This window comes from Lipotes vexillifer, unplaced genomic scaffold, assembly GCF_000442215.2.
Source record: "Lipotes vexillifer unplaced genomic scaffold, Lipotes_vexillifer_v1.1 scaffold1197, whole genome shotgun sequence".
Lineage (NCBI taxonomy): Eukaryota > Metazoa > Chordata > Mammalia > Artiodactyla > Lipotidae > Lipotes > Lipotes vexillifer.
The window spans coordinates 795,766-816,821 of NW_006780020.1; the positions used below are offsets into that span (position 1 = coordinate 795,766).

At 59.6% G+C, this 21,056-nt stretch overlaps 1 protein-coding gene across 3 annotated transcripts in view; it reads right to left on the reverse strand.

Moving 5' to 3' along the window:
* Positions 1 to 19,083, reverse strand: part of SMTN (smoothelin) — a 22,158-nt gene extending 3,075 nt beyond the window's left edge. The window contains exons 1-20 of one of the 3 annotated variants that reach the window (XM_007453190.1): positions 18,925 to 19,083; positions 17,078 to 17,208; positions 12,291 to 12,439; positions 11,823 to 11,916; positions 11,658 to 11,736; positions 11,453 to 11,550; positions 10,222 to 10,542; positions 10,061 to 10,133; positions 9,394 to 9,465; positions 8,792 to 9,313; positions 8,425 to 8,597; positions 5,165 to 5,317; positions 5,003 to 5,078; positions 3,761 to 3,925; positions 3,599 to 3,661; positions 3,328 to 3,394; positions 2,252 to 2,425; positions 1,931 to 2,048; positions 1,109 to 1,260; positions 84 to 152 (exon numbers count right to left, since the gene is read on the reverse strand). In XM_007453190.1, the coding sequence (XP_007453252.1) occupies positions 84 to 152; positions 1,109 to 1,260; positions 1,931 to 2,048; positions 2,252 to 2,425; positions 3,328 to 3,394; positions 3,599 to 3,661; positions 3,761 to 3,925; positions 5,003 to 5,078; positions 5,165 to 5,317; positions 8,425 to 8,597; positions 8,792 to 9,313; positions 9,394 to 9,465; positions 10,061 to 10,133; positions 10,222 to 10,542; positions 11,453 to 11,550; positions 11,658 to 11,736; positions 11,823 to 11,916; positions 12,291 to 12,439; positions 17,078 to 17,128 (2,669 nt within the window). In that variant the 5' untranslated portion in view covers positions 17,129 to 17,208; positions 18,925 to 19,083. Of the gene's footprint in view, positions 1 to 83; positions 153 to 1,108; positions 1,261 to 1,930; positions 2,049 to 2,251; positions 2,426 to 3,327; positions 3,395 to 3,598; positions 3,662 to 3,760; positions 3,926 to 5,002; positions 5,079 to 5,164; positions 5,318 to 6,407; positions 6,501 to 8,424; positions 8,598 to 8,791; positions 9,314 to 9,393; positions 9,466 to 10,060; positions 10,134 to 10,221; positions 10,543 to 11,452; positions 11,551 to 11,657; positions 11,737 to 11,822; positions 11,917 to 12,290; positions 12,440 to 17,077; positions 17,209 to 17,394; positions 17,450 to 18,924 lie in introns of those variants that run through there. The other 2 variants (XM_007453192.1, XM_007453191.1) reach the window with 2 other exon arrangements.
* Positions 19,084 to 21,056: the final 1,973 nt, after the last annotated feature.

Below are 21,056 nucleotides of genomic sequence, written 5' to 3' on the forward strand. Positions count from 1 at the left end.
GCAGGGGTTAGGACTTTTTGGTTTTTACCAGCCCCTTCTGGACCAGACAGCGGTAGAACTCCTGGATGTACGTGTACACGCACTTCCAGTCAGGCTCTCGAAGCCGCACCATGTCCTCTGTGTCCAGGAGCTGCGGGCAGTCCGCATGGGTCCTGGGGAGGGTAGGGGGCCGGGAAGGGGCAGGGGGGCGGGGCCCGAGCGGGGCAGCAGGGGAAGAGGCAGAGAAGAGAGAGGGGAGAACAGAGAGACACACACATACACACACAGAGACATGAGTTCAGTTTCGTTCTCAGTGCTGCAGTCTGCCAGCCCCCCGCATGCCCCCTCCCCATTGTGGACGTGCCGCTCACTACCCATCACTAATGGTGTGCAATGCAGACAGGGGTGGGGGGCCAGATCAGTCACAGGTGCAGAGAACTCTCGGGACAAGCGGGAGGGAACAAGGGGTGGGGGCGATGGCGTTGGCGCTGAGGTTGGAGAGGAGGTCCGTGCCCCAGGGAGGGGGGGTGAGGGAGGCGTGAGAGGAGGTGGAGGGAGGAGAAAGAGGAAGAAATCTGGGGGGAAACCAGAAAGAGAAAGATAGAGAAAGACAGATGGAGGAGGGTGCTGAGGGTGAGGTGAGCAGATGGGGCAACGATTCCAAAGTGGAGGGCTTGCTGATGTCCTATATAAGCCTCTGGCAACACCTATATAGGCTGGGCGGGCACGGTGCCCGGGCCAGGATCCTCCTTTTGGAATCTCCAGCCGGGATCCCGTGGGAGCAGGAAGCTCTGGTGATAGTGGGAGGAGAGCAGGACAGAGAAAGGGAGAGATAGAGGGAGAAGGGGGCAGAGGGAGGATGGAGGGGATATGGACAGGGCCACCTGATGGGCCTTGGCCCGGGCTGGTAGGCGGGCCTCTGGCTCCTTCGTTCCGGTGGGCACCTGGCACGCTCAGCAACAGGTGGGTGGGGTGGAAGAGGATGGGGGCTTTCTGGGGAAGGGGGTCTCAGCCGCTGAATGACAGTGCAGCTGACCAGCTCCAGGGGGCCTCGGGGCAGCTGGGCCCGGCCCAGATGCCCAGCCCCAGACGCCCAGCTGACACCAGCAGGGCTGGGACCCACACTTACTCGGCGGATGAGAAGGCCATCTCGAAGTTCTGGCGCCGGTTCTGTGGGCTGAGCTGCCCATAATCAAAGGCTTCAGGGAAGAAGTTGTGCACCAGGGCACAGAAGGCCATCCCGTCACTCCAACTCGAGGAGAAGTTCTGGATGTCCACATGCTATGGGTAGTGGGAAAACTGGTCAGCTCCCTATGTCCTCCACCTTCCAGTGTTTTGTTTGTTTTTTAACCACACCATGAGGCATGCATGCAGAACTTCCCCAATCAGGGATCAAACCCATGCCCCCTGCAGTGGAAGTCTTAACCAGAGTCTTAACCACTGGACCACTGGGGAAGTCCTCACCCTCCAGTGTTTTGGTAATCCAGATCTAGGGCAACTGAGCTCAGAGAGGCCCTGTAGCTTGCTCAAGGTTGCACAGTAGGTAGCCTCCTCCAACTCAGTTTAACTCCCGTGTCTGTTGCTTAGGGGGACAGAGTGACCAAGAGGCGCAGCACCACCCAGCTAAGGCCGTGGTCATGCCCTCATCACTCCTTCCCTTATGTACAGAAATTTACCCAGTGCCTCCGAAAGAGCAATGAGGAGGGGACTCTAAGGGTGGGGTCTGGCCCTGAACTGTGCCCACCATCCAAGGGCCCTCATTAGGCCCTGCCACTTAATCACTTATCCTGGAATGTAGGGCATGTTATGTGTCCTTTGAGCCTGTTTCATCCCAGAAGAGGAATTCCCATCTTATCTGCCAGACATGGTGGCTGTGAAGGGTACAGTTGCAGTTGGGGCCTTGTGAGGGTGAGGAGGCCCTGGCCTGGCCACCTGGTATCACAGAGCTCACCTCGTAGCCACGCGTCTTGGCTCGGCACCAGTCCAGCAACATCTGCTTGATGCTGTTGGCATTGGGGACACCGAAGCTGGTGGAGCGCTGCACAGCTGCGCGGGGTCCGCCAGAGCTGCTGTGGGGGTGGTGTCGGGAGCGGGGTTACAAGGGGCGCCTCTTCCATCGGCCCACCGAGTAGCCTCCAGTCCCACCTTCTTTACCTTCAGACCCCGCCCCCCACAGCTCCAGCTGCTCCCTTCTCGTCTCTGGCCCCGCCCACCACAGCCCAGACCCCGCCCCGTGCAGTCATTAGGCCCCGCCCCACCCACTGCTGCTCACCACACGGTGCCTTCCTTCTCCAGCTTCTCAATCATGGCCTTGCGCGCCTGGGAGGCTGAGGTCTTGGGCAGGCTCTGCGCCTTCATCAGCTCTTTCTTCTTCTCTGCCTGGAGTTTCTCCAGCACCGCTAGGCTGCCGGGCCGCGGGCTGGCCTCATCCTCTCGGTCGAAGATACTGAGGGGTGGGTATGCCACTGTTAGGGCCGGGGAAGGCCGCTCCTGAGCCTTGATCCCCACGAGTCAAGGGAGGGGCCTTGTCACACTCCAGATCCTACTCTCTTGCGGTATCTTCACCACCGGCAACGCTGGCCAGCAAGGGAGGTGCTCTCATCACATCCATTTTACAGAAGAGTAGACTGAGGCTCAAACGACAAGAAAATGGGAGCCAAGCTCTTTTCAACAGACTTGGACCCTGGGGAGTTTTCTGCGAAGGCTCATTGTATTGTCAGGTTACAGGTGAGCTTAGATTCTGGGCCCTATCGACTAATAATGACAACCAATGTGATAACAGTAATGGTAATAATAATAATAGCTAGTGTCTATTGAGCCTTTTCTATGTGTCATTTTAAACTTCACAAGAGTATGGAAGGACTCTTACCACTTCCACTGAAGATGAGTAAACAGAGGCCTTTGGCCTTAGATTTCAGAGAGCATGGGGGGCAGCGCAAGGACTTGAACATAAGTCTCTTGACTCAGAGTTCCTGGACCCCTCTGGTTTCCAGCCTGAATTCTGATCCTACCTGCCCCCAAATGCTCTATAACATCGGGTGTATCCCACCTTCATGGGGCTAAGATGTAAAGATGCTCTGTGACATGGGACATGGTCTGTAGACACTGGGAAGTGGCAGTGCCACCAGCAGCTCAGTGTGGTGGGGAGGCTTCTCTAAGACCCCGAGCAAATCTCTGGCCTCCCCTATGGTGCGGTTGAGAATTAGGTGAGATGGCAAGGCAAGCAGGAGTGGTTTGACTCCCACTCTGCCCCTCCCTGGCTGTGTCCCCTCTTGTAGAATGGGTGTGCAGTGAGGTCCCCTGAGACACTGACTCCTCCGTGGTCTGGGAGTGGGTACCTGTGCTCACCTGCCCATCTTCTTGGATGATGAAGAGGAAAAGGTCTTAGTTTGCATCATGGTGCTGCCACCACCATCTGCAAGAAAGGGGAAGGGGAGCAGGGTGAGGTCCTGGGCTGGATGTGGGAGATGGGGCGGGAGGCTGGTAGAGGGATGGAGGTAGCCACAGGCAGAGAAGAGAAAGTGATGGCTGGACAGAGAGACACACAGACGGAAGTTCGGAGAGAGTTTGAGGAAGGTGGGCTGGCAGGCAGGCATGAGAAGACGCCAGTCGGCCTTACTCTCTGAGCGCCTCACAAAACTCGACTCCACCGTGGTGGTTCGGGCCGTCCGTCTGCCATCATCTGCGGGGGCAGGGATGAGGGGAAGGGTGTGAGGGGCACAGGGCCCAGCAAGGTAGACATGTTCCCACCCTGAACCCTGATCCCTGCTCAGCCCCTTACTGGAGTGGACGAGCCGCTCGGTCTTGGTGACAGTGCTGACAGCTGAGCCGTCGGCTGTCTGTTGGCTGTGTCGCGTGGTGGTCTTGGTGGCCATGTTCCCACGGCCCTCCCCTGGGCGGGCCCGTGTCTCTTGCAGCCGCCGTTCCCGTTCCTTGTCCCGCTGGTCTGGGCGGGGAATGCCCCACGCATGCCCAGAAGGCCACCATCGCCCACAAAGCACATATGCACGGGCACACGGGGCACACAGATGGGGTGGAGGGCAACTTGTTAGCAATACTGAAGACACAGGGGACAACAGCCCTCTCTAGGAGTAGCTGGGGGTGAGGGGGTAGCTATAACTTGGGAGGGAATGGTGGGGTGTGGTGCACTCAGAAACAACGGGACATGGAATAGTTGAACTCAAAGGGAAAGTATTTGGATCCAAGAAGGGAGTTTCTGTGGGAATGAGTAACTGAGTCCGGAGGGAGTATCTCCATCTAGGGACGAAGCTGCAGAGGCCAGGGAAGGAGAAGCTGAGTAAGGGCAGTAGCTGAGCGGGCCTTCAAATAGGTCTTAGCAGGGAGAAGAGCAGCTAGAGGAAGAAATATCTAAATCCGCGGATGGAGTGATTGTAGGTATCTGAGAAGCAATTCGATCCAGGGAAAGGGTAGTTGGGAGAGAAGCTGACAAAGGGGGTAACTGGGCCTAAAGAAGAAGCAGGTGGGTGGGCATAGAGGCTGGGTGGCCATCCGTGGGCCCTGCAGGAAGCAGCTAGATCCAGAGAGGGAGTAATTGAGAGTATCTTGAGAAGCAAATGAATCTAGAATCTGGAAGAAGGAATAGCTGGGTTTGGGGAGGAAGTAGCTGTGCTCAGGGAAGGGGAAGCAGGGAGGAAGCAGAGGCTAAGGTGGTCATCAGTGGACCTTGAGGAGAGAGAAGCAGCTGGGAGAAGGAGTATCTGGATTCAGGGAAGGAGTACTTGACAGGACTTGGAGAAGCAAGGAGGAGTAGCTGGGGGAGAGAGTAACTGGGTCTAGGAAGGAGAAGAGAAGCTGGTTCTGGGTCTAGGAAGCGGGAGAGAAGCAGCTAGGGAACGGAGCAGCTGGATCTGGGGAAAGGAGGCAAGGGAAAAGCTGGGTCTAGAAAAGGAGAAGCTGAGTCTAGAGAAGAAGCTGGGGAGGGCGTTACTGAGCTGGAGTGTCCACGAATGGACCCAAGTGAGGGGAGCAGCTGGATCTAAGGGTGGGGCATGGGGCTCTCTACCTCTCTTCCTTTGTCGGAGCTCACGTAGCGCAGCCCGGATGAGCTTCCGCTCCTCAAAGTCCGTAGTCTGATCCAGCTGCAGACAGAGTCCCTGTCATTGCCTATCTGGTGACTGCTGGCCCCAGCCCCTGCCAACCCCCAGTCCACCAGATCTGGCCATACCATCTTGTCCAGGACACTCTCATCCTCAATGGTCATCAGCTCCTTGGTGCTCAGAGGGCTCCGCCTCTCTGGTGCTTTGTCCACGCGGGTCTGCTCGGCGCCATTGGCCACCTCCACTGCTGCAGAGGGGGGCTCTGCTGGTTCTGGCTCCATCTGTGTGGTGGGGAGAGGGCATGGACTTTAAGCAGGGGTGTAAATGAAACCAACCATGCCCCAAAGTACAGGGGGCCAGGCCCTGGGGCTTCTGGCACAGCCTTTGAAATACCACTAGCCAGCTGGACTGCCTGCCCAAGGATGACCATGTTGATGTCAGGCTCACAGAAGAGGTACTGAGAGCCTTGTTGTAGGGCTTCCCATGTACCCAGAACTGTCTTAATACAATTAAGGGAGGCAATAATGGTGATTTCCATTCAGCGGTGAGCACTATATGAACACTAGGTATTTTACTGTCCCTATTTAACAGAAGGGAAAACTGAGGCTTAGGGTAGCTGCATGACTTGCCCACAGGCCTTCTATAAGTGTGATGCAGACTGGGATCTGAGCTGAAGCTAGCCTAACTCCTGAAGCTGAGTTCCTTCTGCGGCTTCATTCCCAGCCCCCTCCCAGGCAGGCTGTGCTCTGTCCTGCCTGCTCCCAAAGCCTGGATCCTCCTGGGCTAGTGCCCAGGCAGCAAGCACATGCCCGCCCTCAACACACCAAGGGAGCTGGACCAGGGCCCATAGGCTCCTGACCAGGTGTCTGACTGGGGCTGCCCAGAGCCAAGTCCTCTCTGAAGCTCGCCCCTGCTCCCCACAACCCCTAGCATGAATCACCCCCTAAGGGGCCTCCAACCCCAACCTAGCCCCCCACCCCAACCAGGGCATCTTCCCAGCCCCTTGCAGACAAGCCCCCAGCCCAACTATCAGAGCCCCTCCCCTCCTGGCAGGGCCTCTCTGTTTGCTGTAAGGGTAAGGAGAGCCGAGGTGGCAGCTGCTTCAGAGAGGCTTGGCCTGGCAGTGGCAGGGAGTGGGGGTGGGGCTGGAGGCTGGGCCCCGGCCAGGGGCTGCCAGGGCAGCCGCCACGTGTGCCTCAGGGCCAGGAGCCTGGCACCATCTCGCCTCAGTCTTGGAGTGCTAGTGCCCCAGTCCCCTGTACAGATAGGTAAGCTGAGGCTCAGAGAAGGTGGTAGGCCACCTAGGGTCACTGAGCAGAGGCAGAGCCTGGCTCAAAACCACCCGCCTCCCTGCAGCCCGTAAGGACTTACGAGACTGCCACTGTGGGCAGGGCTTGCAGAGGAGCGGCGGCGGGTGCTGAAGGCAGGCGGGTGGGCCACAGGGGTCCCAGCATCCTCGGCCGCCTGGAAGAGGGCCTCAGGGTCGGCAGCGGCCAGGAGCAGCTCACTGGGCTCCAGCTCAGGCTCAAGGTCAGGCACAAGCGGGACCCCCAGCCGCAGGCTCAGCACCTCCACCTGCCTGCCCAGCGCATCCAGCCGCCGGCTCAGCGCTGCCGTCTCCGCCCGCAGCTCTTCAGCTGCCCGGGCCACCGGCTCCACGGCCGAGGCAGCTGCCTCAGCTGCCTGGGTCACTGCCGCCTGGCCTGCCTCCGCCACTGCCCGCAGCTCCTCCAGCGCCCGGCCCAATCTCTCCTCGAGGGCTGCGGCCAGCTCAGACCTGGGCCCCGGTACCCCCGGCATGGTGATGGTGGGGGCTCTATGGTGGGGTGACGAAGGGGGCAGTGGTAGGGACTGCTGCTTCTGTCTGGCAGAGTCAGTCTTTGCAGCTGGCCTGAGGGCGAAGGCAAGGGCAGTGGGCCTGCCCCGCCCCTGCTGGCCTCCCAGCCCGCCACCTGCCAGCTGGGGCTGTAGCCCAAATAGAAACCTATTCTGGGCTCCCTCTGGAGGGGGCAGTGGGGGAGGGGTGGCCTGCCCAAGCAGGCGGACCGCCAGGCCTGGCCCTGGCCCTGCAGAGATCACAGACTGGCAGTACAGCAAGTCTGCACAGGTTCTGAAGGACTGCAGAGGCCTGGGCCCCATGCCCCATACGTGGGGAAACTGAGGCAGGGAGTAAGGCATGGGCCTGTCTGGGCCACCATGTGCATTAGCCGTGAGGACCCAGTCTGCCAGACTCCAGAGCCTGCGTCCTCTGCCCTCATGCCATGCTGTTTTAGAAAGCCTTGAACCGATGGGGGCAATGGAGGCACAGAGAGGTGGGACTTCAAGCAATCTGTAGTAGCAAGTGCCTTATCCCTGAGATAAATGTCCTCTGTCTGCCTCTGGTGCTCAGATCCAACCACAGACTCTGAGCAAGTGCATTACAGGCACACGATTTGCCTCCCCTTGGTTCTGGCTGGGGAAACTGAGGCAAGTAGGTGGTCATACCTGGCGCTGCCTGTGGCACCTCCCATCCACCCGAAGGGCCTCAGCCACCCTCTCCTCACTCCCTTGGCAGAGAGCAGTTAGGTCCTGCTCTGTGAGGTGAAGGGTGCTTTCCTGCCCCCACCCTCTCCCTGTCACCCTTGAGAAAGCCCAAAGCTGGCTCTAGCCATTTCCCCTCAAAGTCCCATTCAGCCCCTGGAACAGCACAGAGGCCATTACCTGGGCAGCTGGGCGGCCCGCTGGGGAACCCTTCCCAGGCTGAGCTCCCAGCCAGCTGATCCCGGGCTCCAGAATGAATAATGGAAGGGTGCGGCAGATTCAGTTCCCGTGGCACCTGCTAGGCTGCTGCCTCAGCTGACTGGCACCCCCTTGCCTGTCCCCCCTCAGTGCTTCTGCCAAGGCCCCCCCCAACCCCGAGATGTTGACGCAGATGGTAATCACTAATCTCCAATCTCCTAACGGGCCAGGCTGATCTTGGATGAGCAGATGAACGGCTCTGCACCTTGGGGCTGAGGTTCAGTATAGGCTGGGAGCAGGGCCACTGGGGCTGCTACAGGAAGAGGGGGGCAAGCCCTTATTACCCTTCTCTGAGCCTCAGTTGTCCCATCTGTTCACGAGGAATGAACTGACCAATTCTGGAGTAAGGACCAGAGATCATCATGTGGGAAGCTTAAGGCCAGTACAGAGTGAGCTTCTGACATGTCTAGTGGCTAATAGGCAGGGGTCTGGCCTTAGCTCTGCCACCAACTGTCTGTGGACTGTGGTCACCTTCTCTCTGTGGGCCTCAGTTTCCCATGTGTGGGCTGTAGGGGAAGAGCAGAGCAGAGGAGCCCTGAGAGCTCTGCACCCTGAAGCAGTCTACATGAGGTGGCTGATGGTGAGGCTGGTGGGGTGAGGAAGGGCTCACCTTAATGCTGCAGCCTCCTCGGCTACCAGGGGAGGCATGGCTGAAGCTGGTGACGTGAGTGACACTGCCCAGCCGAGCCAGGTTCCCAGGGCTGCTGATATGCGTGATGGTGCTCTTGCCCCCACTGCTGGTGCTAAGGAGGGTGGGGGGCGCCCGCAGCCCCAGCGTCAGTTCTGGATAGGGAGAAGGACTACGGTCAGGATCAGGTGGGGTGAGGGTAATGCCAGTCCAGGTTGATGGCGCCCGTCGCTCCCAGTGCACCCTTTGGAGACACCCTGAGCCCTGACCACAGCACCTGTCCTATGTGCAGAGCTGGGTGGCTGCAGGCAGTCATCCCCAGCAGTGGGGAGGCAGCGGGGAGGCCTACCTGCCCTCTGGTTGCCTGTGGGCAGCAGCACCCGGCCCGTGGAGGCCTGGCCCCGGCCATCCTTGATCTCGATGGTGAATGTGGTCTTCATACTGGCCCCTGGCTCAGCAGTGCCCACGGCCACGGCTAGCGGGGCACTGGGCACCTCTGAGCGGGCCATGGGCCCCCCTGCTCTGTTTTCAAGGGGCCTGACAGCCGAGCCCCGCCCCCTGGGGCCCTCCTCCCTGGGGCAGCTCTGAAGCTGGGCCAGGTGCTGGGCTGTTCCTCGCTGATCCTTGTTGAACTGGGAGGAGGTGTCACTGGGGCCCCGTGAGGAGGGGCCACTGGAGGAGGAGTCAGGGGTGGTGCTGATGTGGGAGGAGCCTGGGAGCCTTGCAGGGGTCGAGGGACCTAGGGCTGCCCGGAGTGGGCCTTCCTGGAGCCCAGCAGCCATAGGAGAATCGGATGTGAACTTGCGCACACGGTCCCGTACGGAGCCAGCCCGCTGGAATGGGGAAGGTCTGCTGGCAAGGGGGGTGGGCTCTAGAAGGGACAGGAGGGCTGTCAGTGGTTGGATGGGACAGGGATTGCCCAGAGCCCGGGGTTGTGGGAACTGGCAGTACCTCGGTTCTGGACTGGCTGGCGGGGGCTCAGCACAGACAGGGAGCGTTGGCAGGGGCGAGGGCCAGCCAGGTCTGGCAGCATGGGAAGGCGGTGGCAGCCATGTGGGCGCAGAGAGAGGAGAGTGGATGGTGGGGTCCACCTCTCATAGTCCTCTCTTCCACACCTCCTCAGCCTCCCAACCCCTTCTTGCACCTCAACCTCCCCAGCCTCCCCAGACCATCCTGCACCTCCCACAGCTCCTAGCCTCCCCACTCAGCTGCGTCTCTCTTACAGGCCCCTCCTTCCCCGACCCCAGGATAACTTGGACACTCCTGGGGGCTGGGGCTAGGCTTGGGCTGGAGGAAGGGTGCCCAGATTCTCCCTGCTGATGGGAATGGTGGACACCCCCCTGGCCAGCACTGCCCACGGCTCCAGCTGGGAGATGGGCGCACTCCCTTATTGGGGAAAAGAATGTGCCTGAGGCCTGTTGCCTTTCAAGGCTGCAGGGAGGCCTCTGGCCATGGGGTGGGGAGGGGTGGGGACACCTCAGGAGCAGTGGGAGGAGTGTCAGAGCCTGCCTGGACCTGAGGGCACTGGAGCCATCTAGGCACAAGAACCCATTTTCCAGGCAGGGAAGGGGAGGCCCAGGGAGGCAGATGCCCCTAGCTATCTCTGCTGGAACCCTACCTGCTCTCTTTGTGTCGGAGGGACCTTTGGTAGGGCCATCGGCAGCAGGGGGCTCTGTGGGGCCAGGCAGGAGCTGCAGGGGAGACACGGCATGGGCAGGGCCTGACTCCCAGACTGGGGAGCTCACCTGCCTAGCATCCCTGTCCCTCATCTAGACTCACCTTGTTGACCACCTGCCCCTCCGTGCTGGTGGTGGCTGGAGGCTCCTGGGGCTCAGGGCTGGCAGCCCTGGGCGGGCTGGGAGGTGGCTTGGGGCCACCCAGAGCCTCAGTGGCAGGGCATGGGGCCTCGGCAGGCTCCAGTGGAGGCTCAGGAGAGGTAGTGGCGGGTGAACTGTCGGCTGAGGCAGGTGAGCTGGGTGTGCCCCCAGGTGGGGCCTGAAGCAGTAGTGTCACTGTCGTCACGTCATGGCTGGTGCCATTGGGGGTCGGGGTTGGCTCTGGGACCTCTGCCTGCTGCTCCTGTTCCTCTGGCTTCAGCACCTGCAGGAGACCCGTGGGAGACCCACAGGATGTGGCCAAGGCTCTCCAGGCTGGCAGGCACCCAGGGCAGGGCATGCAAAGCAGAGGGGCTGGACACGGTTTCCTGCAGGCACATCTGCACAAGCACGGTCACTGGCACACCATGGGCCGTCTTTGATCCCCACTTCCCAACCTCTTGGCACTGCCTAGTCAAGGGCAGTTCAGAGATGACCAGATCCTAATGGCAGGGGTTGGGGACAGCAGGAGACCTGCTGGGGACTCCCAGACTTAATCAATTTCTGGTGTGGAGGCCCCTGACCCCTGGCCTCTGCCTGGTTAATTATGGGGTTAGTGGGTAGTCCTGCCAGGACCAGGAACCCAGCGGCCTCTGCTGGCCACTTAGGGAACCTGCATGACCCGACCTCTCACCCACACTCCCTGGAGAACAGAGCCAACACTGGCCCCTGACAGCAGGACCTGATAAGCCAAGGTAAGGAACTGGGCTGTACGGAGGGGGAGGGGCAGCCTCGGATGGTTTAAGCTGGGCAACTACCAGGGTCTGATTTTCATTTCAGGGAGATCCCTCTATCTGCTGAGTGGAGGCTGGATGGCCAGTGTGGGGATGGAAGGTAGGCGTGGAAGCGGGGAGGCCAGCAGGGAGGTCAACAGGGTGGTAATGAGTGACAGTCAGGAACCTGGGAGCAGTGTAGACAAGCCGGTTTTGCGGGGGAGGCCTGGGTAGAGACAAACTCTGGAGTGGAGACATGTGACTAGAAGTTGCCTGGGAGAGTGGGCAGAGGCCTGACAGAGTTCCACTGTCCCCCAAACACAAGCTGGGGGCCCCCTCAGTTAAGTATCAATCTAGCAAAGACACATAGGCGCTCTGTGCTGCTGGCGTCCATGGGCACAGGACCTTGCCCACACCCCTTACCTCACACCGGTCCAGCCTGTGTGCTGCCCGCCCCTTGCTGTCCTCTCTTGAGCCACTGTAGGGACGCCCGCTGCACAACCTTCCAGCCAATGTGGCAGCTGGAGGGAAAGGGAAAAGTGTCAGGTGAGTGGCAGGGGGTCAGGGTGAGGCGTTGCTGGGGGCAGCATGCAGCAGGGCAGGGGTGGGGCCAGGGCAGGGCACGTACCCTCAATCTCCTGGGCCCGTACGCGGCGGATGGCAGCTCGGATCAGCTTGCGTTCCTCGTACTCAGTAGCGCCTCGCAGCTGTAGGTGAGGGGTGGGCCACGGGTATGTGGAGTCCAGGTCTTCACCTGCCCTGCCCCCATCCCCTGCCCTGGCCCAGGCCTCACCAGTGTGGTCAGCTCCTCCACATCACTCATGGACTCCAGTCGTCCTGCCAGCCGTGCCAGAGCAGCCTGCTGCTCAGCCTCCCGCTGCTGAGAGCTGCAGGGACACCATGACTATAACCTCCATTGCCAGGGCCAGGTCATAGAGGATGCGGGCTGAGGGCAGAGGCCAGGACAGGGTACCTGGAACCTTGGCAGAGGGGCAGGTAGCTGTGCACACCCTCTGGCTACACGCTGGCACATGCACGCCCATAGACCTGAGCGCTAATATTACATGGGTGTGGCCAGGACACCATGACCGGCACATGGTCCTTGCCCACCAACATCCCTGTGTACTCCAAACGCGTGCCTGTGCTGCCATTTGCACACCCAGATGGGCAGCAGACACATGGCTCATGCCTGCCTGCACAACACAGAGCTGAGCCCTGGCACATTCAGCCCCACCTGCATGTCCAACCCCTCGCCACTCACTGCAGCCAGTTCTCCTTGTTGTCCTGCCGCTCGGCACGGAAGCGCTTGGATGCCAGGGCCTCCTCCTCGCGCTCCAGCTCCTGCCGCTGCAGCTCCCGGATGGCTGAGCGGATGCGCCGCCGCTCTGCTAGATCTGCTGTGACCTCCAGCTGCAGGGCAAGGGGTGGTGAGGGGCATGTCATTTTGGCTGCCAGGGACGGAGGGCGGGCACTGGCCACCCACGGCTCGGCCTGGGGCACAATGAGTGGTCTGTCTCCATTCCCTCTGCCCCAAGCCCGTCATGTGCCTGCCCGCCCACCCAAACTTGGTCTCAGGGGGAGACTCAGATCATGCAGCGAGGGCTTCTGGACAGCCCACCGTGGACTAAGATTCACAGAGTGGGCAGCCAGCAACCACCCACCTGTGCCAGGTGCCAAGTCAGGAGCTCATTCCTGTGACTCGACTCCTGCCTCTCAGAGCCCTTCATCAAACCCCCAAGAACCAGGGAGTCATGGCAGGAGGAGGGAGGCCATCCTATGGGCCCCTAACAGTGTCCCTGGGGAGGGAAGGGTGATTGGGCTGCTGGAATCTAGCTGTGGGCACGAGAGACTCCCAAAGTACCACAGCCCTGCTGATGGGTGGCAGCCTCGTCCACATTGGACAGATGGGGAAACTGAGGCAGGGGCAGGCCCTCAGGAGTCATAGCTCCCTATCTGGCTGGGGGCTATTGTTCCCTCTGCACTGGTGCTGCTCTAGCCACCAAAGGGGCAAAGGGGCCGGGGCTCAGAGTGGGAGGGCCAGCACCCCAGACAGATAAGGCAGCTGCACTAGGGTCCACCCAGGGCCCTAGAGAGGGCGTCCATGGGGGACAGGTGCTCCCACCAGCTTCTTAGCCTGTCACTCCCTGGGAAATTGGGGGTGGCTGGTCTAACCAGGTCCAGGAAAGGGCACCTTCTCTGGGCAGTCAGCCAATCCTGTTGCCCCCCTCACTCCTCTACCCCCTACAGAGCCTCTGTGGCTCAAGGGAGAGAGGACAGGCCCAGGGCCCCCAGGAAGATAATGGCAGAGATAAGCCTCCAGTGTAGGTGTGCGCCTGGTGGGAGCAAGTATAGGCAAAGTGATTTCCTCTGCCCCCACCCCCAAATCATTCAGGAGTAGGCCCAGGAACCCTCTACTCCCTTCCTTTTTAGTCTCTTCTGCCATCATTCCTTCCTGATCTACAGGGGAGCCTGGTGGGAGGGGGAAATGTTTCAGCAGGGAGTGTGGGCTGGCCCAGCTTAGCCATGAGCTCACTTGTCCCAGTCTGAAGAGGGTAGAGACAAGTGACAGAGCCCTCCAGGGAGCCTTCAGTCTTCACATTCTTGAGGAGATATGGGAGGGCCCCCGGAAGGCTCAAGCCAGGACCCCCAGCTGGCTCCAGCCCCAATCCAGTCCTGGCTGGGTGGTCAGGATCATATCCTTACCATCCCTGGTCTTGGTTAACATCTCATTTGTCAGATGGGACAATGGCCTCCCTTTAAGGCAGTGGGTGAGGATGGGGGCAGTGACTTGGGGTCCCCCCCGACCTGGCAGAGCTATGTATGGTTGGTTCCAGCCAGTCAGGATGGGAGAGAGAGAAGTGAGGGCAAGTGAGGACAAGATACCCAGAGGCGTCTGTAACATTTACTGAGAAACCATGTGCTGGATCCTGTGCTGAGCCCCTTACTTGTCCTAACTTCACAGAAACCCTAGGCTATTTATTACTCCCATTTGACAGATGAGAAAACTGAGGCTCAGGGGGAAGTGATTTGCTTATGGTCAAGTGACCTGAGCCAGGATTTGAACCCAGGTTTCCATGACTCTGGGGCTTTCCCTGGGCTGAGGATATCTCTGTGGCTGGGGTCTGTCTGCTATGGTGGGTACCTTGAAGATCCTTGTACTATATTGGGGACCCTTCCAGCCTGGACTAGAGATGCCCTGGGGCTTAAGGGGGCCTATCATGGGGGGCGGTGGAGAAGGCTCACCTTCCCACCCTCAGTTCTGGCCTTGACTCAGGCCCAGAGCCCTCCATGGTACACTAGGAGATTCCGGGCTTGAGGGGACAGCTGGTCCAGCCCCTCCTGTGCAGAGGGTAAAGAGGCTCAGAGATGCAATGACTAGTCCTTTGTCTCCTGTGTGTCCCTTCCCAACCCCCTGGGCTCCAGAGATGGGGTTCTTCTCCCCGAAAAAAGCCTGATGTGGGAACTTGGTCACTTCTGCAACCCCTGGGAGCCTCAGTGTCCCCCTCTGGAAAATGGGAGCCTCTGTCTGATCCCCCGAGTGGGTGGGGCAGGGTTGTGGAATAGACAACCTCATCCCACTGGTCACCCTCCCGCATGACCCTTCCCTTTGGGCCTAGAGACAAAGGTCCGCCCACAGTGTCCCTGATGTGTGTCCTGCGTTCCCCGTCCTCTCAGGCCCCACCATCCTGAGTGGAGGGGGCTGTTGTTGGGAGGGAAGGAAGTACAAAGCGCCATTGTCCACTGGGGGAAAGGGAAGGAGATGGGGGGGTTTCCGAAACTGCCCAGTGAAATTCTCCTGGGAGGAAAGAGGGTGCTTCCTCTTCCCGGGGGTCCGGGCCTCCGGGTACTTTGTACCCTCGCTGCTGGGGGCGTCTGACAGGCCCCGGCGTTTTCCTGGGCCTCAGTCTCCCCACCAGCACTACGGAGACTTTCCAGGCATTCGCTCAGTCCCAGCTCCTCCAGTTGACCGATGGGGGACCGGCTGGCAGTGAAGCGTGGCCTAGCCAGGGGGCGCTGAAGGCCCGCGGGCCCCGCGACCGCAGCCGCCTGCACCGCCCACGCCTCTCCCACGCAGGCCGGTGCAAGGCGCCCAGCCAGGAGCCAGCAGGACAGGAAGCCGCCCAGGTTCCGCCTGCTTTAACATCCCCGGCTACAGAGAGGAAACCCAGGTTCACAGGTCACCCAGCTAGTGAGTGTCAGAGCTCGATCTCGAACCCCGGACCGAGGCGGAGGGCGTCCCTATATGTGGCGGAGGAGCACGTGGTGTTCGTGTCCCCAGGTGTCTCCATCCTGCACAGCCCCCCTCCCTGTTCGCAGGAATGTGCAGGAGCCGAGGTTGGGAGCGGGTGTCCGGGTCCCCAGATCTGCCGGACGCTGGGGCTCGGGTCAGCTTTCCCTTATAAGGCCCGGCCCCGCGGGGAGGAACCCGGCTCCGGACGCCCCAGTTCCTGCCAGGAGGCCGGCGCCCGGGGCGGGACCTTCGGCAGCGCTGGGGCGCAGTAATGGCGGGCGCCCGGCGGTGGAGGACCCCGGTACCGAAATGGGAAAGACCTCCGGGGTCCCGAGACGAGGGGCGGGGTCTTGCTAGTCCTTTCCCAGGAAGGGGGCCGGGGTTGGGGGCGGCGGACTACAGCCAATGCTCCGGCTTCTCTGAAACCCTTTTCCAGCACCCAAACCCGCATGGGGTGGGGGGTGGCGGCTGGAGAACCCTGAGCCTCAGAGTGGACCCCTAGAGAAGGGGATGAGCAAAGGCCTGGCTTTCTCTCCACTACCCACATTAGGATTCTGACTTCCTGATGGGAGGTCGAGCTGACGTGGTGGGACCCTTTGGAAACCCATCTCCCTCAGGCTGCACACAGCGCCTGTGGCGGTGGCAGACACCCAAAGTCTAAGGTGCTGTCCGAGGACACAGAGGCCGAGTGCCTTGGGTAGATGATGGCAGTGGCTGGGCACTGCCCAGTGACCGGGCTGAGCTAGATGACTCCAGCCCCTGCCTCCAGAGGAATGGTATGGGGGTGGGGTGGGTCATTTGCCTTCTCCCAGGGAAGGTAAATCTTTAATTTACCCCCTGGACAAGGGTCAGGGGCTGGGGGGTGGAGCTCTGGCCCCTCTTCCAGTTCCAGTGCACCCTGCCCTTGCTGGTGGGCACATGCCTGCCCTGCTATATTTCCCCACATCCTCTCTGTGCATGGTACGTTTGTTGGGGGGGAGGGCGGGCTTCAAGAAGAAGCTGGGGAAAGGGGATGGAGTGGGCCCATCCTTCTTCCATGCCAAGATCTGGGCCCATGCCTCATTCCATCCCCATGCCAACTGTAGGACCTAGATATTATGTTCACACACATTCCCCCCCACCTCCCATTTTACAGATAAAGAAACAGGCTCAGAGTGGGAAAAATGACAGATTAGAAGTCACAGTGTTCATAAAGGTCCCCAAGGCCTGTCTCTCTCTATGGGCCCTTTTGGACTTGACTTATCCAGGTCTCTTGGTCCCCCATGACCCCTTTTGGGGTTTGTTTGGATCCTGGCACACCCTTTTCCAAGCTGGGTGCCGTTGGGCAGGTGACTTCACCTTTCTGAGCCTCAGTGTCCTCCTGGCTCTTGGAGCTACTGTGACCATTCTGTGAGATGGTGTGCTTAGCGCCCAGACTGCTCCCTGCTGTGCCCTGGCTTATTAATCATTGCTGCTACTGTTATCATTGGGCCAGCCTCCAGGGGTGGGTACTGCCCAGGCTGTTGCTTGAGAGAGGCAAATCCAGCCTCCCCACACCTGTGACTGCACATGGGTGAGTCCTCACCAGTTACTATTTAAACAGGTGGTAGTAGTGGGGGGCTGGGAGGAACAAGGCCTCAGCACCTGGCATGGACAAGCACATGCCACCAGGGCCTCTGCATCGGCCACGCGGAACAGGCCTAGCCCTGTTCCCCGGAGCCCTTCTCCTGCGCCCTCCCCCATCACCTCCTCTTGTCAGCTGAGAGGTATCCTGGACAGGCCCTGCCTCTCTGGCCTGTCTTGTCTGTTCTCATAGTAGGGATAATGGAACCACTTACCAGCTTCCGCAAGGCTCCCTCATCCAGCCCAGCTAATGTTTCGTCCGCCATCTTGCTGGCCCCTAGCTCCGTCCGTCCCCTCCTGGTGAGTTCCCCAGTGCCTTTGGCAGCTGACACCAGCTCAGGGAATTCTGCAGGGGACAGACATGAATCAGGCCTTCTGGGGCCTCTAGAAACCACAGGCACTTGGGCTTTGTGCCTCAGTTTCCCCCTCTAAGCCATGATTATCCATTGGTGTTTGATCCTTATCTGTGATGTGACTCCTGGCTGGGAGGTGCCCTCTGCCCTAGGGTAGTGTGCTGGAAAACTCAACAAACGAAGAGTAGGAGTCCCTGGTTCCAGTCCAGCCAGCTGGACTGCTAGCTTGCTGTGTGGCCTAAGCTGGGCCCTTGCCATATCTAAGCATCAAACAGGGAGGGTAGGGACCTGGATTGTGAAGCCAGGGCCCAGTAAGGCCCACCCAAGCTGTGCTCACCACCAGGGGGTGCCCACCACACTCCACAGCTTCCTGCCCCACCCACCCATCCCCAGGGCCTGCCCAGCCCCCACTCACCCCAAAAGCTCAGCCTCTGGCTATGGGCTAAACCCATATCCAAGTCCTTGCTGCCTTTGCCACTCTCATTCCCGCAGGTAACTTAAGCCATTGGAGGTAACGTTCTATCTTCTAATTCTTGAGGACAGCCCTCTGTACACACCCCTCTCCACTTCTCCCTTTCCCGCCCTCTCCCTGATGCCAACTGCCCTGACCTCATGAAGCCAGGTGTCCAGGCACCCCGCTCCTCCTGCCAGTTCACACACTTAGAATTCAGTTCCCCAGCTGGAAGAGCCTTCAGAAACTGATCCGTCCAGCTTCTGGACTTAGGCAAACAGGATTGGAGAGGACCAGAGGATTGTCACGGGGGAAGGAGGATCCCAAAGACCCAGAGGGCAGGGAATGGATTTAATCTTGGCCACCTCTAGCTTCTGAAGCCCCCTTCCAAAGTGCCCTCAGGGGCTCAGGACACTCCCTCTTGCTCTATCACTGCCTGTCAAAATGGCCCCCTAAATCCTGGCCCAGCCTCCCCGTGTAGCTCTTTCCTTCCCCCTGCAGCCCTAATATCTTTCTGGAATTTGAGGGCCCACAGCGTGACACACCGTAGGTGCTTAGTTAATGTATGGTGACTGAAATGGCCCCTGGATTGCCCCTGCTCCTGTTGATTCATCACTCAGTCATCCCTCCCCCCTCCCCAGAACAGTCACTTGTCGAGTCATCCCATCCAGTGAATGGGTCTGGGGGAGGTCCTAGTCCACACAGTTGGGGTTCTTCGGACTCTGCCTGTTCAAGTCGCTGCTTGCTTTTCCCATCCTTGTAGGCTCGGACAGGTAGCAACCTCCCAGCCGCCCTCTGCTGGGGTCCTTCACTTAGCAATCACCAGACTTGGGTTCTGTGGACACTCTGAGTTCCCCTATGTCTTCTGAGGGGCAGGGGTCCCTAACGCAGAATCTAGGACTCCCAGGGAAGTCTCTTTCTCCTCCGGGATTCCGGCCGCTGCTCTACTCCAGTTCTATGGCTCCCTGTCACACAGTGTGAGGTCCCCAAAGATTGCGAGGGGTCTCAGAGGAACGTAGGAGCTTCCTCAGGGTTTCTGCCCCCACAGACTAGCACCCCTGGGGGTCGTAGAGCCTCCTGGAGGTCGGTGAGCGTCCTTTCCCCAGGCCTCAGAACTTTATCGCATGGGTTAAAGCCCCTGTGGATGGGTGGGGGCTCCCAGGTTCAGGAGTCCCAGAACCCTGGGAGTCCACCTATCCGGGTTCCACCCTCGGACCCGTCGGGGGTCCTGCTGCCGCCCGGAGGTCCGCACACCCACCTCTTAGTCCGGCCCGCCCGCACGGCACGGGCTCAGCTTAGGTCGTTCGGGATCCAACAGATGGACTAGGAGCGGTCAGGCGGAAGGCGCCGCGACCGGGACTCCAAGCCCGCTCAGCAACCGTCCCCGGGATTCTGCAAGCGCCGCCCGTCCAGCCGCGCCAGCATCCCCGCGGATCCCGCCCCGCGCCACGGCGCCAACCAATCCTGGGGAGCATCCCGCCCACCCTCGTGCCCCATTGGGGAAATTCAATTTGACGGCCACGCCCCTAGAAGAGGCCCCGCCCCTCACGGGCCTAGGTTGTACGGGTTTGCAGTCTTGGGGCCACTGTTCAAGCGGCCTTCGCTGGTCGGATGGGCGTCACCAGGAGGATGCAGCTTTGCGCCAAAGTCAGGGAGGGCGCTCAAAGCCGCGGTAAGTGGCCCGGGATCGTACTATTCGCGGAGCCTTCAGGACTGTCCCTCGCCGCCCTCCTCTTTGTTCGTGAGACCCTGTCCCCTCACTCGACTCCGCCCCCTCCTCGCTTCAGTGCCCTGGCTTGGCCGCTGTCCCCAGGCTGCTTTCGGCACACCTGGTCCGGGTCACCTCAGAGCAGGGACTAAGTGGCCGGCAGCACCTTGACCCTACGTTGAAGTACTTCAGGGACCACCTCAGATGCAGCAGGGTCAATCACACAGCTCCCCTTCCCCAGCCTACACACCTTAGCACAGATATTGACCTTATCTGTCATGCTTCTCGCTTCCAAGCCCCTCAGCGTTGGCCTCTTGCAGCGCTGTGGAGTTAAATAGGGAACACGAAGTCCAGAATTCAACAAATGGAGGAAACTGAGACCCAGAGAGAGCCAACATGCCCAAGACAACATAAGGAATCAACCAGGGGACCCAAGAGCTCAGACCCACTGGAGAAAACCACTCCGTCCCCTGTGATAGAGGTCAGGGTGCCTCCCACATGTCTCCATGGACATCAAAGGGAGTTGGAGCCTGGGAGGTGGGGTCTGGAATCCTGTCAAATAATAACAATAATAAAATAGACTCATTTTTTTGTACTTGCCATGTACCAGGCATATAGTCCCTATAACGACCGTTTGAGCCCAGGATTACTGTCCCATTTTACAGTTGAGGACAACAGCTGATAGGTAGTGGTTCCTACCAGCACCTTCTGAGTATAGAATCTGTGCTTTTAACCACTGTGATATGGGGTTGTGGGGAAGTGGTTTCAGCCTGTTGCTCCAGCAGAGCCCCTCAGCCCCACTGTCCAGATCCTCTGTGACCACCCACTACCACACCTTGCCCCCATCTAGAGCGAGGGCCAGTATCCACTCAGACTCTTTTAAAGGTGTCATCTTACTGCATCCCCACATCCCTGAGAGGTGGTCCCGTTTTACACATGGGAAAACCACGGCTCTGAGAGGGAAGGGGCTTGTTAAGGTCACACGGGAGGAGGAGCAAACAGAGCCCAATTTGGGGCTTTAGTTCGAGGTCCCCTTCTCCTGAGCAGGCCCCATGTAGGCCCTCTCTGGTTAACCTAGATGTCATTTTTTTTAAAAAAAAACTTTATTTTTTAATTTTTTAAAATTTTTGGCCACGTGGCTTGTGGGATCTTAGTTCCCCGGCCAGGGATTAAACCTGGGCACTTGGCAATGAGAGCTCAGAGTCCTAACCACTGGACCGCCAGGGAATTCCCAACTTAGATGTCATCTTATTCTCCAGAACAAGGTTCAGCACCCTGCAAAGCCAACGGTCCTATTCAAACCTCACGCGCCCATTGGAACAGCCCCCTGGGGCGGGACATACGTAAGCCACCTGAGTGGCGGCTCTTGGTTCCAGTGAATGGCCTGCTTCGTACTAGCTCTGCCCCCACCCCCCCAGGAGGGAGGAACGGCACAGGTGAGTTTCTGAGAGTGGACTTTGTGTCACACACGTGCTCACTAGTTCCTGGTAGTACTGAAGATAAGCATGGGTCCTGCCCCTCCATCAAGCCTTCAGGGCTGGGGTCCTCCTCCAGACCTACTTGCTTTCCCTTCCTATCTGAAAGGGGTGGGACGAGATGGTGGTGAAACAAAGATCAAAGGGCAGCCCGGTGTGGTTCTGGAGAAGCTTGCAGCCACAGCACAGGAAGGAGTAAACGTCCCA